The sequence below is a fragment of the Nomascus leucogenys genome, chromosome 17 (genome assembly GCF_006542625.1).
Source record: "Nomascus leucogenys isolate Asia chromosome 17, Asia_NLE_v1, whole genome shotgun sequence".
Classification (NCBI taxonomy): domain Eukaryota; kingdom Metazoa; phylum Chordata; class Mammalia; order Primates; family Hylobatidae; genus Nomascus; species Nomascus leucogenys.
Genome location: NC_044397.1, coordinates 70,011,076 through 70,025,291, shown reverse-complemented (window position 1 = coordinate 70,025,291; position 14,216 = coordinate 70,011,076). Strand labels below are relative to the sequence as shown.

The following is a 14,216-nucleotide window of genomic DNA, read 5'->3' as shown; positions in this document are numbered from 1 at the left end:
TGAGACCAACTCAACAATACTATGCAAAAGACCCTGTTTAAGAGAATGAAAAGGCAAGCTACAGACTGGGAAAATATATTTGCAAGCCATATATATGAAAAATAATTAGCATCTATAATATATAAGGAACATACTAAGATCCAAAATTCATAAAACAAACAATTCAAATAGAAATGGAGCAAAATACATAAAGACATGTTTCACATACAGATGGCAAATAGGCACAAAAAGATGTACACCATCATTAGCCAACAGGGAAATGCAAATTAAAACCATAATGATATATCACCACATATGTGTAAGAATGAGTAAAATAAAAAATAGTAACAATACCAAATGCAGGTGAGGATACAGATAAACCTAATTTTGGTTGTGCTTAGGTTGTATCCATTGACTACTGAGTATGTAGCACAAGGAAATTTGCATAGTTTCATTCATTCAACAAATATGATATTGAATCAACTCCATATTCCAGGAAGTAGGCACCTGGGATACAGCTAGGAAATACATAATGGGCACGGGAAAACAGTAGAAAACAAGGTCATTTGCTGAGAGTGAACGGGGGACAGGAGGTTTGGGATAACTGGAGAGAGAAGATATGAAACAGGCATCAAGGGGTTAGCAAAAGTAAGGCTCAAGGACCATATCAGGATCTGTGGCCTATTTTTGTACCAGTAATGTGAAAAGGACAGTGTTTGTTACCTTTCCCCCAGCAGTTTAAGATAAGAGAGTATAAGACTTACAGGGGAGATAAGGAAGAGGGGGGTGGGTGGGTTTCATGCCTTTCTCTAAGTGGCTCCTGTTCTCTGAGGCTTTACCATGGAGGATGCTTTCTGAGCACTCTTGCTAATCTTTTGTCAGCACCTTATGAGATCTGTGTAAAAATGTCTGTAAGCAATTGCAAATTCCCTTGCTAACCCATACTAGGCATTTACCGACTGACTGGTGAACAATTTGAGCTGAATTCTTTACCATTGTGTCTAGTGGCATGACCCACGTAATTAAATGCTTGTTTCTGTTCTCCTTGCACATGCTTTTTCTTTTTAATTTATTTTGGGTTATTTGATTTCCTTGTGACCTCAGCTCCCTGACTGCTTCAGGAGAAGTAAATTTGAAGACTGTCTGGCTTTTGTTGTTGTTGCTGCTGACATTGCTGGAAGGCCACGAGCAATGTTCTTTTTGGCTTTCTACATCCAAGGGAAAGCTGACCCAACATGATTAATCCACCTCTCCATTTTCTCCATGTTTGTACTCAGGAATCTGATTACAGCTGGAGAAATACAATTCTGTTGGCTGGTTTTGTTCTCAATTCAAGACCATCAACCTCAAATGAAGCCCTTGGTGCTGCCCAAGAAACTCACATTATATCCCTAGTCTATTCATTCTCTTAGATAAGAGGTCAGCAAGCTTTTCCTATAAAGAGCCGGACGATAAGTATTTTAGGCTTTGTGAGATAGTCTCTGTCTCATACTCTTTAATGTGTTTACATTTACCCCTAGGTTTGCATATGCATGTTTGGTTTGTTTATCTATTCATTCATGCATTTGTTTGATATTTATCCTTTTTGATGTTCTCTGAGTTTCCTGGATCTGTGGTTTGGTATCTGTCACTAATTTTGGAAAATGCTCAGTCATTTATTTTTCAAATGTTTATTCTTCCTCATCCTTTCCTCTCCCACCAGGATTCTAATTATGCATATATTAGAATATTTGATATGGTGTCACAGCTCTTAGATGCTCTATCATTTCCTTCCTCCACTTTTTTTCCTCTCTACATTCCTATTGACCTATCTTCAAACTCACTGATTATTTCTTCTGCTGTGCTGTGTCTGCTGATGAGCTCATCTAAGGCATTTTTTACTTTTTTTTTTATTTCTAGCATTTCCTTTCGATTCTTATAGTGTCCAACTCTGCTAAAATTATCTATCTGATCTTGCATATCATCTGTCTTTTCCATTTGGGTCTTTAAAATATTAATCATAGTTACTTAAATCTCCTGTCCAGTTGTTCCAGTATCTGTATCTTCTTTGGGTCTGGCTGATGACTGCTCTGCTCTTCGGACTGTGCTTTTTCTTACCTTTAGGTATGCCTCATAATTTTTGCTGAAAGTTAGACATGTTGCATAAGACAGTAGACATAGAGGTCAGTATTTTTATGCTTGAAAATAAGAACATCTTTCTTACCGTTAGGTCTTTATTGTAGGGATTTGTGTTAATCTAGTTAGGGGGGGCTGGTTTTGAAGTTTGTAATTGCTATAGTTACCAAAGCTGGAGTTTGTTGCTGCTATGGACACTAGTGATTTCAAATTCCTCTAGTGGTACCTTGTTTTGAACTTGGTTTTGGGTTTTCCTTTGTGCTGCTCCCTAGAAAGAAAATGCCTTGCAAAACTCACTCAGTCACATTCCACTGTGATTTTTACCAAAGGCTTGTTAATGTAATGGGCGAAGAGTGACAGGTTTTCTGATGTTCCAATTAAGCTTCAATCTCAGACAGGTACTATGAATTTGGGACTTGGGGGCTGTACCCTTCATAAGTGTTCTCTCCTCAAGGAATATGACTGTTTTTTAACATTTAGGTTTTTCTTTTTCCTGCCTGTTCTCTTTCACCAGCTTCACTGGATACCCACCAGTGTCCTCAGACAATGGGTTGGATACTGTTCTCCCTGCAGATCATGGCTTTCTTTTCCTTAGGAGAGATTTCACAACATGGGTGTGAACAGAGTCTGAGCAATGATTGCTTTTCCTGTCCCCTAGCCAGCACATAGGGAAAGCTTTCTTTAAATACTTCCCCAATCTTCCCTGAGAGAGCCTGCTCACCTTCACATTTCATACCAGCTCACACTAAGCCTGTAGCATGTCATTAAAAAATTTCTGGTTTAATCTTTGTGCCAGCTTATATGGCATTCAAAAGCATCTATCTCAGTCAAGCAGTTCCTATTCCAGAATACTCAGTTCTTTGTGCTTTCTGCAGGCACCTGTCCTTGTTGAATTTTTGCATTGGTTGTCCTCTGACCTCAGTTTTCTGAAGGGTTCAAGAAAAGGTGTTATCTTGCAGTTTGTCCAGCTATTTTCCTTGTTGCAGGAATGAGAGTGCCATCATTCCAGCTCTCTTCATCACCAAACTGACACCTGAAGCCTCCAGACGCTAAATATATAAAGAGTTCTTTATATATTAGGTGTATTAGCCCTTTATCTATGAGATATATTACAAATATTTTCTCTTGGCTGGGCATGGTGGCTCACGCCTGTAATCCCACCACTTTGGGAGGCCGAGGCAGGAGGATCACTGGAGGCCAGGAGTTTGAGACCAGCCTGGCTAACATGGTGAAACCCAGTTTCTACTAAAAATATAAAAATTAGCCAGGTGTGGTGGCGCACATCTGTAATCCCAGCTATTCGGAGGCTGAGGCTGGAGAATCGCTTGAACCCAGGAGGCAGAGGCTGCAGGGAGCCGAGATCACGCCACTGCACTTCAACCTGGGCGATGAAGTGAGACTTTGTCTCAAAACAAACAAAAAGAAACCAAACAAATATCTTCTCCCAGTTTGTCAACTGTCTTTTGATTTTGTTTATTTCTTTTCTTTTTTAAACTCTGCCCGGTTTTGCCTTTCCCATAGAAACCCCAATAAAAACGATGACCTAGGCTTTACCCTCAGTCCTGCTTCCGCCTGACCAAACTGTCTGTCTCCTGTGGCTCTGTGTGATGTGACTTGTCCTCTTCTCCAAGGAAGTATTACTCATAAATTCTTCTTTCAGCGGCACTGATCTATCTGTGTCATCACTCGGTCAACCACATACATTAAGACCTAGGCACAGAACAACTCTGTTTCTATTTCTATAAAATTCTAGAAAATGCAAACTAAACCATAATGACAAAAAGAATATTAGTGGTTTCCTAGGGATGGGATGTGGGCAAAGAGAAATGAAGGAAGGAGGGATTACCAAGGAGCACAGGGAAACTTCGAGATGAGGGATATACTCATTATCTTGACTGGTGATGGTTTTACAGGTGGGCCAAAACTAATCAAACTTTACACTTCATCTATATGACCAGCTACCATATGTCAATTATACCTCAATAAAGCTGTTTAAAAACATTTAGTGTATACCTACTGGAAAGTAAAACTGCTTTTAATTACAGACTATATCATCATGTGCATAGAAAAATCCAAAGGATTCTACAAAAAAGCTACTAGAACCACTGACTTCATCGAGATTCAGGTACAAAGTTAATATTCAAAATCAACTATATTTCTATACAAAAGCAACAAAAAATGGAAAAATAAAAATTTTAAAATAATACCATTTATAAGAAAAGAGTACTGGGGAAGACTGTACATTGAAAAAATACAAAACATTGCTGAGACAAATTAAAAATAATCAACAAAATGGAGATCTATACCATGATCATGGATTGGAAAATTCAGTAACATAGAGATGTCAGTTCTTCCCAAATACATATACAAATCCAACATAATCCCAACCGAAATCACAGCAGGTTTTTTTTTTGAGAAATTAATAAGCTGACCCTAACATTTAGATAGAAATACAATTTTAAAAAGGAAAAAGCTGGAGAACTATCTACTTTCAAGATTTATTCTAAAGTCACAGTAATCAAGACAGTGTGGTATTGGCATAATTACAGATCAAGAGAATAATAGAGTCCAGAAACAGATTCACATATAATGTGGTCAATTTTCAACTATTGTACCGAGACAATTAATTCAATGGGGGAAAAGACAGTTACCACAATGGAGCATTTTTTGGCATTCCGAAAATGTTTTGTAACTCAATTGTGGTGATGGATATATAGCTTCATACATTTGTCAAAACTCAGAGAACGGTACACTCAAAACTGGCACATTTTATTAATGTAAGTCATACCTCAAAAAAGCTGATTTGGTGACAAAGATTTATATATGTTGTTGACAGAAGAACAAATCCAAATGCTTATTAAACATGGAAATATATTTATCCCCATAAATAATAAGGGAAGTACAAATTAAAACAAAAAAGCATATCACAGCCATCATAAGAGTAAAAATCACAGGGTCTGACAATTCAAAATCTAATAAGGATATGAGAAAATTCTAGACAGCAGTGTGAACTGCTACATTTGCTTCAGACAGCAATTTAGCAATATCTGGTAAAGCTGAAAAAGCACACACTCTATAACAGCAATTCCACTTCTAGGTATATATCCTAGACAAAATATTGCACATATACAGAAGAAAACCATACAAAAGTGTACATTTTAGATTACATTGCTTGTAATCAAAAAACTGGAAGTAATATATTAAGATGGGGAAATACATAAACTTTAGAATTCATAAAATGGTTAAAATTAAAGAAATATATATATCCAGAAAGTTCAAAAACACAATTTTGAAGAAAAAAATCCTACAGTGACACATTCAGTATGAGATCATTTATGTGGACTTAAAGCACATAATAAAACAATCTCTGAAAACAGAGATTGGATGGATACACACACCCAATTTTAATAAAGGTATAAGTTGGACTAGAAGCAGAACAAAGGTGATTTGAACTATATTTATAAAATTTTAATTATTTTAAAATAGCTGATGCAAAAATGACAAAAATTAGCATTTATTTATTTTAGATGGTTGATCACACATATTTGAATATTATTTTCTAAGTCTCTGTAGTTTTAAGCATTTCAAAATCTAAAGAATAATTTTTAAAAGCTATAAAAATATGAATAAAGGACTAGAAATCAGTAACTTTTCATTAATATGCTGGATCCTGAGACAACTTTAAACTCAACAGTAGTATTTGCCATGGTGTCAAATTTAGCATTTATCTTGAGTTCACAAACTGAGTTCACTAATTTTGTCTCCGTTTTTCAAATTTCTAGCATTTATAGACTACTATAACAACCATACTCTTTTAGGCTAAGTGTTGGAAAATAGTAATAGATTTCTGGCTGTGTGACTAAATAAATCTTACTTTACTAACATAACTCCAAGATCACTATTCAAGTTCATCCCTCTCACTGTCCCTTCACGTGGTCATCGTGCCCACCTACGAGGTGTCCAAAGCCAAAAGCCCATCCCCATTTAGAACTTTTTGGCTCCCATGACTCTCTTTTCCATTTGGCTTGTCTATTACCCTGGCCATTATTTACACACTAAGGTTCATTCTTTGAGTTCATGCGAGAACAGTTTCTGGGGTCTTTAAATTTTAAGAGAGGAACTTACGATATTCTGCTCAACTATAAGGATACACACAATAAACCTGAAAGGTCCCCTCCCTTTCTTAACAAGATTGTGCTTACTATTTTTATCTGATAAAGAGGATTATTCTACAAATATTATTTGTCTCAAATTATGACTCACCTCTGGATAAAGATGGAAGCGTTTTACTGTATTAATTACAAGAGGATATTCAGTAAGCCTGTCATTCATAATCGTCCACAGTCCTTCCAAAAATGAAGGTGCTTCAATAATGGTCTTGAAGTAGGAATAATAAAGTCCCTTTTTTAAAAAAAAAAAAAAAAGCATATATTGTCAATGTAATTAAAACTAAAATATTTATTTTTATCACTTCTTTAGAACTTTTTTTCTGAAAAAAAAAAGGTTAATAATAAGACTACCTAATTCTTCCTAATTACTCCTCGCTATTTTGCATTCTTGGACTTTAAAGAGCACTTATTTTCAGGTGATCACTGTACTATTCTTTCACATTTTCTATAGGCTTTCAAACTAAAGAGTTGGAGGGATGGTCGATTTAAAGAGTTTCTCTAATAATGTCTTAAAATGTGTAGACAGTATATGTTTGATTTTCCCAAATCTGGTTTTATCCCCCACATTTGAGATGCTTGAAGGTTGACATCTGATTAATTCTATCATCAACAGGGATGCCTTCATGCCTCTGTACAACTTTGCATATAGAAAATTACTTCTTTTTTTCCCATGCTCTTAGGAAATAAAATATAATGACCATAAGCATCATGAGCAAGGAATCCAGTGCTTCTAGCTTATTCATAGCTCCATCTAATCCTCTGTGCAAAGGGAAAGCTCAATGTCGAGTGACTATTGTTGCTCACAAATGCTACGTACTAAAAAGCAGATTATTTTAGTGTCTTACACTTCAGCATATAAAATAAAGGCTTCACTAGAATAGTAAAAGTGCTGTTGAGTTAAAATTCATGGATTAACAACAGCATGTTGTGTCTTATTTCCCCAACAATTTCTTGCTTTCGCTCCTAAAATCTAAAAGCAAAAAAGGGCCACATTGTTTAAAATGGGTTCTCCCTAAAACATGCTATATGCTATAATCATATCTGCCTCATCCAACATGAGTAACTACTAAATTACAGGTCTGTTTTAGCTAATGTCTGAAAGGCCATTACCTCATAGTTGATTGGCAAAATATGAATTCATAAAGAATTTTCCTTTCTGCTTAGGAGGATAAAGCAATACAATAATTAAAGGATATCTAATATGCAAAAGTCTATATTTAGGGAAATATTAAATATATAAATAAGTTACTAATAACAGCTATTGTTTTGTGTTAAGTATTCCGCTATGTGTTGCCTTTCATTATCTCCCTTCATTTTCCCTAAACCCCTCTAAGGTTGGCATTATTTCTATTGAGCAGATGAGATCACTGAGAATCTGAGAGGTGACCTGACTTCCCGTCATATAATAAAGCACAGAACTGCTATTAGAATCCAGCGATCTGTCACCAAAGTCCAGACTCTGCCACAGTTACACTCTTTATTTAATAATATTTTATATTCTGTCTTTGGAAATACCTTTTAAATGTTCAAACGTCATACATATGTTAATGTATCCAATGCTTTGAAACTTTATAGGGGCAATATAGGGATGAAAATTTAAAAGCAGTGACTGAGGGGCCTGGCATAGGCAAAATCATAGAGACTGAAAATAGAGCCGGGTGTCATTAGTGTTTAGTGGGTGGAGTTTCTGTTTGGGATAGCAAAAAGTTCTGGATGTGGACAGTGGTAATAGTTGCAAGACAACAAGAATGTACTTAATGTCACTGAATTGTACGCTTAAATGATAAACATTGAAATTTTTTATTACAAATTTAAATCTAAATTTTACCATAATTTAAACAAAAAGCAATGGCTAGACTGAGGAGAGCCAGTTTCAATGCTTCACTAGGCGCCCAACCAGCTGTGAGCAGATCTGGAAGATGGACGGTTGCGGTGTCTTCTAAATGTAAAATTGCGCAATTTTGGCATTCGCTATCCCACTTACTCCTCACAATAATTATGTGAGATATGTACGGCAGAAAACTCCATTTTAAAGATTAAGTATTGAAAAACAGAAAATTATTTAAAAATTGTATCAAAAGTTATCTCTGAAAAGAGATTATCTTGAAATCAAAAGAGAGCCAAATAATAATTGTCATCATTAAAAGGCCCAGGTAAAACATGGGATCTCCTAACCGTAGCCAAAGAGAAAGCAATTTCTGGTAACATCTCATTTAATTCCCCTTTATCACTTCTTCAGTGCTTTCTTTGTCCTCCTTCCTCAGCTATTATAATTCATCTTTATTATCTTAAAAAGAAGTCTGCATTAGGAAAGGGTGAGAGACAATGAAGTAAGTAACAGAAAAATAATCTCAAACACTTTACTATTTAAATAATAAACCTGGGTTATAGCTTATGAAACACTGCAGTTCACCAAAAGTTCGTTCCAGTTCCTAATACATTTCTACCTCATAGTCTCGCTATTCTTACACCACAAATTAATTCATTAGAAGAAGAAACCTAACCATTTCAGTGCGAAAAGTCATCTCCCGTTCCAAAGATGAGAGGTGAGAGAAATGACGATCATTTTCAAAAAGTGTTACTAAATGTAACCTAGAAAAAAATGAAGTATCATATTACAATAAGAACAAGTTTCAAAACTAACAGTAAAACAAGCAATAAGAAAGCCATAAAAAAGAAAACAATAAATTGTTATAATATTAATTTTATAATTGGCTTACTAACTTGTATGTTTTTCGGCATTTATAATCCAGTATGGCACACACCTGAAATTCCTTAACTCAGTGGTTTTTAAGCTTAATTGTGGCCGGGTGCGCTGGCTCATGCCTGTAATCCTAGCACTTTGGGAGCCCGAGGCGGGCAGATCACTTGAGGTCAGGAGTTGAGACCAGCCTTGCCAACATGGTGAAACCCTGTCTCTACTAAAAATACAAAAATTAGCCAGCCATGGTAGGGCATGTCTGTAATCCTGGCTGCTAGGGAGGCTGAGGCAGGAGAATTGCTTGAACCCAGGAGGTGGAGGTTGCAGTGAGCACAGATTATGCCACTGCACTCCAGCCTGGGCGACAGAGTGAGACTCTGTCTCAAAAAACAAAACAAAACAAAACAAAACAAAACAAAACACACACCTTAATTGTATATCTAAAATTCTTGTGGCTTTTTTCACCCTTCCTTCCATCCCAGGCCTCTAAATCAGAACAGAGGCAGGTTATTGTTTGTTTTTTAAGTTTCAAGTGATTCTAATGTACTGGCCTTGGGAAATATCTCCATAACTGTTGAAAAGGGTTCAGAATATAATTTTAAATAAAATTACTTTAGATCAAAGCAGACTTACAATAAGTATAATATCACATAAGGGATCAACTTTCAAGTGCCAAAGAATACAGGTGTGTACTTGAAGACCTTTTAGTAGTGAAACTCAACAGCTGTAGGCAGTGAAGAAAGGAGTATATGTGATAAACAAAATTAGCTGTGGTCGACAATTATGCTATAGCTAAGTTATGTAGTCAGTACTTTCCAGTGAAGTTGAAAATAAAGCAAAGTTCCATACATTAACCCTGTTTTCCACTAACCCTTCTTTACATTTAGGCCATATGCCAGGGTACCAAAAGCTGCAGGAATATTCCCTACCATTGCAGCCTCAGTTCTAACATCAAAATCTCCCTGCAGACTAAATGTCTAGAGCAGCACTGTGTCAATAGAACATAGGGGCAGATCTCATACCTCCCAAGGGTAGAAATCACTGAGCACAGGTAAAAATAAAATATTCCAGAGGGAAATATTATTTTACAAATTTTTATAAACACTTTTGTAAAATAATGTACACAGGCTTGCACATTGAAAGACTCAGAACCATTTAACTCTGTATAAACACTGCAGAATCTTTATCTTCTTTTTTACCTGATTTCCAATTGGCAGGTGTTACTAAAACTTTATCAACAAAGTTATTTCACTGGCTGAGTGTGGTGGCTCATGCCTGTAATCCCAACACTTTGGGAGGCCGAGGCAGGTGGATCATTTGAGGCCAGGAGTTTGACATCAGCCTGGCCAACATGGTGAAACCTCGTCTCCACTAAAAATACAACAAATTGGCTGGTTGTGGTGATGCACACCTGTAATCCCAGCTACTTGGAAGGCTGAGGCACGAGGATCACTTGCACCTGGGAGGCAGAGGTTGCAATGAGTCAAGATCGTGCCACTGCACTCCAGCCTGGGAGACAGAGCAAGACTCTGTCTCAAAAAAAAAAAAAAAAAAAAAAAAAAAAAAAAAAAAAAAAAAGTTATTTCACTAGCAACATATAATTACCATAAAATAAAGGAAGATTTTAAATGAACTACACATGCAAAATACACTAGAAAAGCTATATATTTAAAGAAACGTGTGGTGAATTATTTGGTAAAGCAAAAATACTTTAATTCATAAGTTACTATTCCCCCAATGCATCTATTTTGTAAATACTGTTTCACATATGAGGTTTGTAAAAAAGCAAAATACATGTATAAATTGGTGCACATAAAGATGTTCTACAAATACAGCCAGAAGTTATTGTTTTACTGTATGCAAAGAGTGATGGCAATTTTTAATTCAAATGTTTTTAAATATTTCAAACTGAAACTAAATCTTACCAATGTAAAATTGCCACAAAGACGGCTGGAATAAAGAAAAAAAGGAAAGTCATTAATAGCTGCTTTATTATAAAATACCATTAAAACAAGTATTTCAAATGTATTATTTTACATGTCTAGAAAGATAACACACAAAGCAAGACGGCCAGCTAATCCTGTCTCTAAGAGCGTAGGAAAAAATCCAGGACACAAAGTAAATTCTGAACAGAGCTTACCTCTCTGCAGCGGGGCTTGACAAGCAAAGGGAGAAACTTGAGAGGGTTTTTTCACTTCAGGTAATTGGTAAGACTGGTGGAATTATGGAAGATTGTGACCTTTTTTGTTTTTTTTCAGTATTATTTTCTATTCCTTTATATGAAATTTTTAAAAGAAGTAAGTATACACAGTATGCTTCAGCTAGTTCTAACCAAGAGGAGCCACTCTAGATCAGTTTCTCTAGCATTCATCAGAAGATGATTAAATGCAGGCAATCACATCCTCAGCAGCACATCTAAAAGCCCCATTGTGCAACTCAACCCTTGATGAATTGCAAGCTCTTTGCAAGAGCCCGGACCTAGGAGCTACTAGATGGCCTAGGAGACTAATCTGGAGGCACCTGTTCCAGCGTCCCATGTATACATAAGACTTCACCAGGGAGCTGGGAGACACTGCTCTGGGTATGGAGCTTTTATAGGAGCTGCAAACGCAGCCTGTGCCCCTGTTTGGTTGGGGAATTGCTTGTTTTCAAGGGTACCATGGAGCTGGAGAGAGAAGAGTGGGAAATAGAACAAGTTAAAACACCACAAACTTTGCTGTTCTTACAGAGGTTCAGCAGCTTTTCTTGAATTAATGCCCTTTAGATTGTTGTAAACCTTCGGCTAATTTCCAAAGTTTTGAAGAAAATGATTTTGATAATTATCCAAGTATTTTCATTGTCATCATGGAGGAGTTCATTTCCTTGGCTATTCCAGAAGTCCCACCTCCCTTCTGAGATTTTATAATGGTATTTCTTATGGTTATCCCAAATATACTTGGCAAGTCGTCTTATACACCACCAATAATAGCCTCTTAAAAATTCAAAAATTGCTTCACTTGGCTAACAAAATAAATGCAAATTAATTCAATAATTATTGAAGAAATTAAATTTAAAAAAATTTAAAAATTGCAATGTTGAAATTCTCAACCATGCTTATCCAGATCTTTTCCTATATTACTAACTGTCCTGGGCTTATCTTAAATACTTATTGGAAGATTTACTTGTTTTATACCAGGATAGGCAAAGTATGGCCCATGGTGTATTTTTGGACTGTCTGCAAGCACAGTTGCTATATTTTTTAAAAGGTTGAAAACTTTAAATGGTTGTAAAGATGGTCATTAACTGTTTATTAGGCTTCATTAATTTTAAAATATACAGAGACTATCCTATTCAACTATATTTCTATCCGATTTCTAATTCTCCTAACAATTATATACACTGGCAAAAACTCTTCAGATGATATGTAAGGAAAAGGTCAAATATACTACCAAATTCATCCAGCTTTCCAAAGATGCTCAAAATCTTTCTGTTCTCTCACTCCCTCCCTTAACCCACATACCACATCTGAAAAAAAATGATATGGTGTAACGATGCCAGTATTCTAAATGCTTGAAGGGCTTATCACATGCCCTTTCCAAGCTGTGACAGAAGCATGTCCCCTGGACCCCGGCATCCTATCAATCTCACCTCTGAAGGTGACCCAGCCTCATACTTCACTGAAACAAAGACCATTAGACGCCAGCACTCCCAATTTCTTTTATCTCCACTTTAACATTTCTCCATATAGTAACCCTCGCTTTTCTACTCCCTGCCATCTCAGAAAAGGAAGTCTCTCTCCTTTTTTCCACGGTTAGCTTCTCAAATTTGTGCCTTTAATTCTACCCCTCCCAAATATTCCAAGACTTGCTCCACTAATTATTTCCTCTCTTGGAATCTTTATCTCATCCTCTTCCCTTGATCCTTCCCCTCAGCCTTTAAAACTCCTAGACCTTAAAACACTCTCTGCGATCTGACAGCCCTTCAAACCAATATACTCCCTATCTCTCTCTTCCCTGGTTCAATGACAAGATACTTGGCCAACTTCTTTCTACTCGGACCTTGCTATTATTTCCTACTAGGCACCCACAAACCCTTGCTTGTTAAACTGATCTCCTTCAAGACTCAAGAAAAGCGCCACGGGGCTCCCTCCTAGGGCTCTCCTGCCCTCTCCTCACCGATGCCGATAGTGGTCCTGCTGGAGAAACACCGCGCCTGCAGTTCGTGCACCTTTTCCCGGAGCTGCGCCAGGGAATTATGGACGAACTGGAAGGGGCCGAGAAGAAGGGTCTTGGCCACCACCTCTAGCTCCAAGCCTTTTCGTGCTTTCAGATTTCGGATCCTCCGCGGGGAGGACCTCCGGGCGCCCCTTGGCAGTTTCCCGCCGCACTTTTCCACCTCCTCCTCCACCTCCGGCTCCCAGGCGGGGGAGGCCCCGCGCCGCCGCTTAGACTGGCTGGGGCGGGAAGATTGTAGCGGCTTTGAGCTTACTCCTTGTTTTCTCATAATCCCTGGCGGAGCTGGGTCAATTTCAGGCACAGCCCAGCCGAGTCAGGCGAGGTCCAGAAAGGCCTGACTCGCCTGGCAGCCTCAACTGACTTGTCCCCGCAGCCGTTGCGGACCTCCCGGTCGTCATGGCGACTGTGAAATGTGGGGTGGGGCGCATGCGTTCGAAGCCGTTCGTGCGGGCAGTCCCTGCGTGTCCCCCCACGTGCTCCCCAGCGCGCGCAGCACCCCCGCCTCCGCGCTTCCCCGAGCGTGCAGCTTCCGGTGAGGGCAGCCCCACGCACAGCCCCCCACACCCTCTCCAGCGCCTGCAGCCCCCGGTGCGCGCAGTCCCCAAGCCCGCACGTGCAGTCCTCACCTTGCGCGCAGCCCCATGTACAGCCCCCCACACGCTCCCAGCCCCACTGGCGCAGAACCCATCACCGCTTGCCCTTCACGCGCTTCATTGGGAGTGCAGCCCCCACCCCGAGCGCGCAGCTCCACGTAGCTTCTCCACACTCTCCCCAGCGCCTGCAGCACCCCCAGTGCGCACAGCTCTGCCAATCGCTTCCCCGCGCGCCGCCCCTGCACCCTATAACCTTGCTGGCGACTAAGTCTGAAGAACTTCCCGTGGTTTCATTCTTTTCTTCGGATTTAGTCTTAGATCTGACATTTTAACCAAAAGGTTACACGTTAACGAGGTGTTAAAGGGGAAGATCTCAGCTGAAAGAAATGACTGTAGGAAGTGTGTCAGGGAAGCCAACGGAACCGCCGGCCAGCTCGTGGTGCGC

The 14,216-nt window shown here is 38.5% G+C and overlaps 1 protein-coding gene across 1 annotated transcript in view; it reads right to left on the bottom strand.

The window, feature by feature from the left end:
• Positions 1–13,621, bottom strand: part of DPY19L2 (dpy-19 like 2) — a 126,943-nt gene extending 113,322 nt beyond the window's left edge. The window contains exons 1-4 of the mRNA XM_030795780.1: positions 13,119–13,621; positions 10,890–10,914; positions 8,768–8,855; positions 6,358–6,495 (exon numbers count right to left, since the gene is read on the bottom strand). Of these exons, the coding sequence (XP_030651640.1) occupies positions 6,358–6,495; positions 8,768–8,855; positions 10,890–10,914; positions 13,119–13,446 (579 nt within the window). The 5' untranslated portion in view covers positions 13,447–13,621. The remainder of the gene's footprint in view (positions 1–6,357; positions 6,496–8,767; positions 8,856–10,889; positions 10,915–13,118) is intronic.
• Between the last annotated feature and the right edge of the window lie 595 nt (positions 13,622–14,216).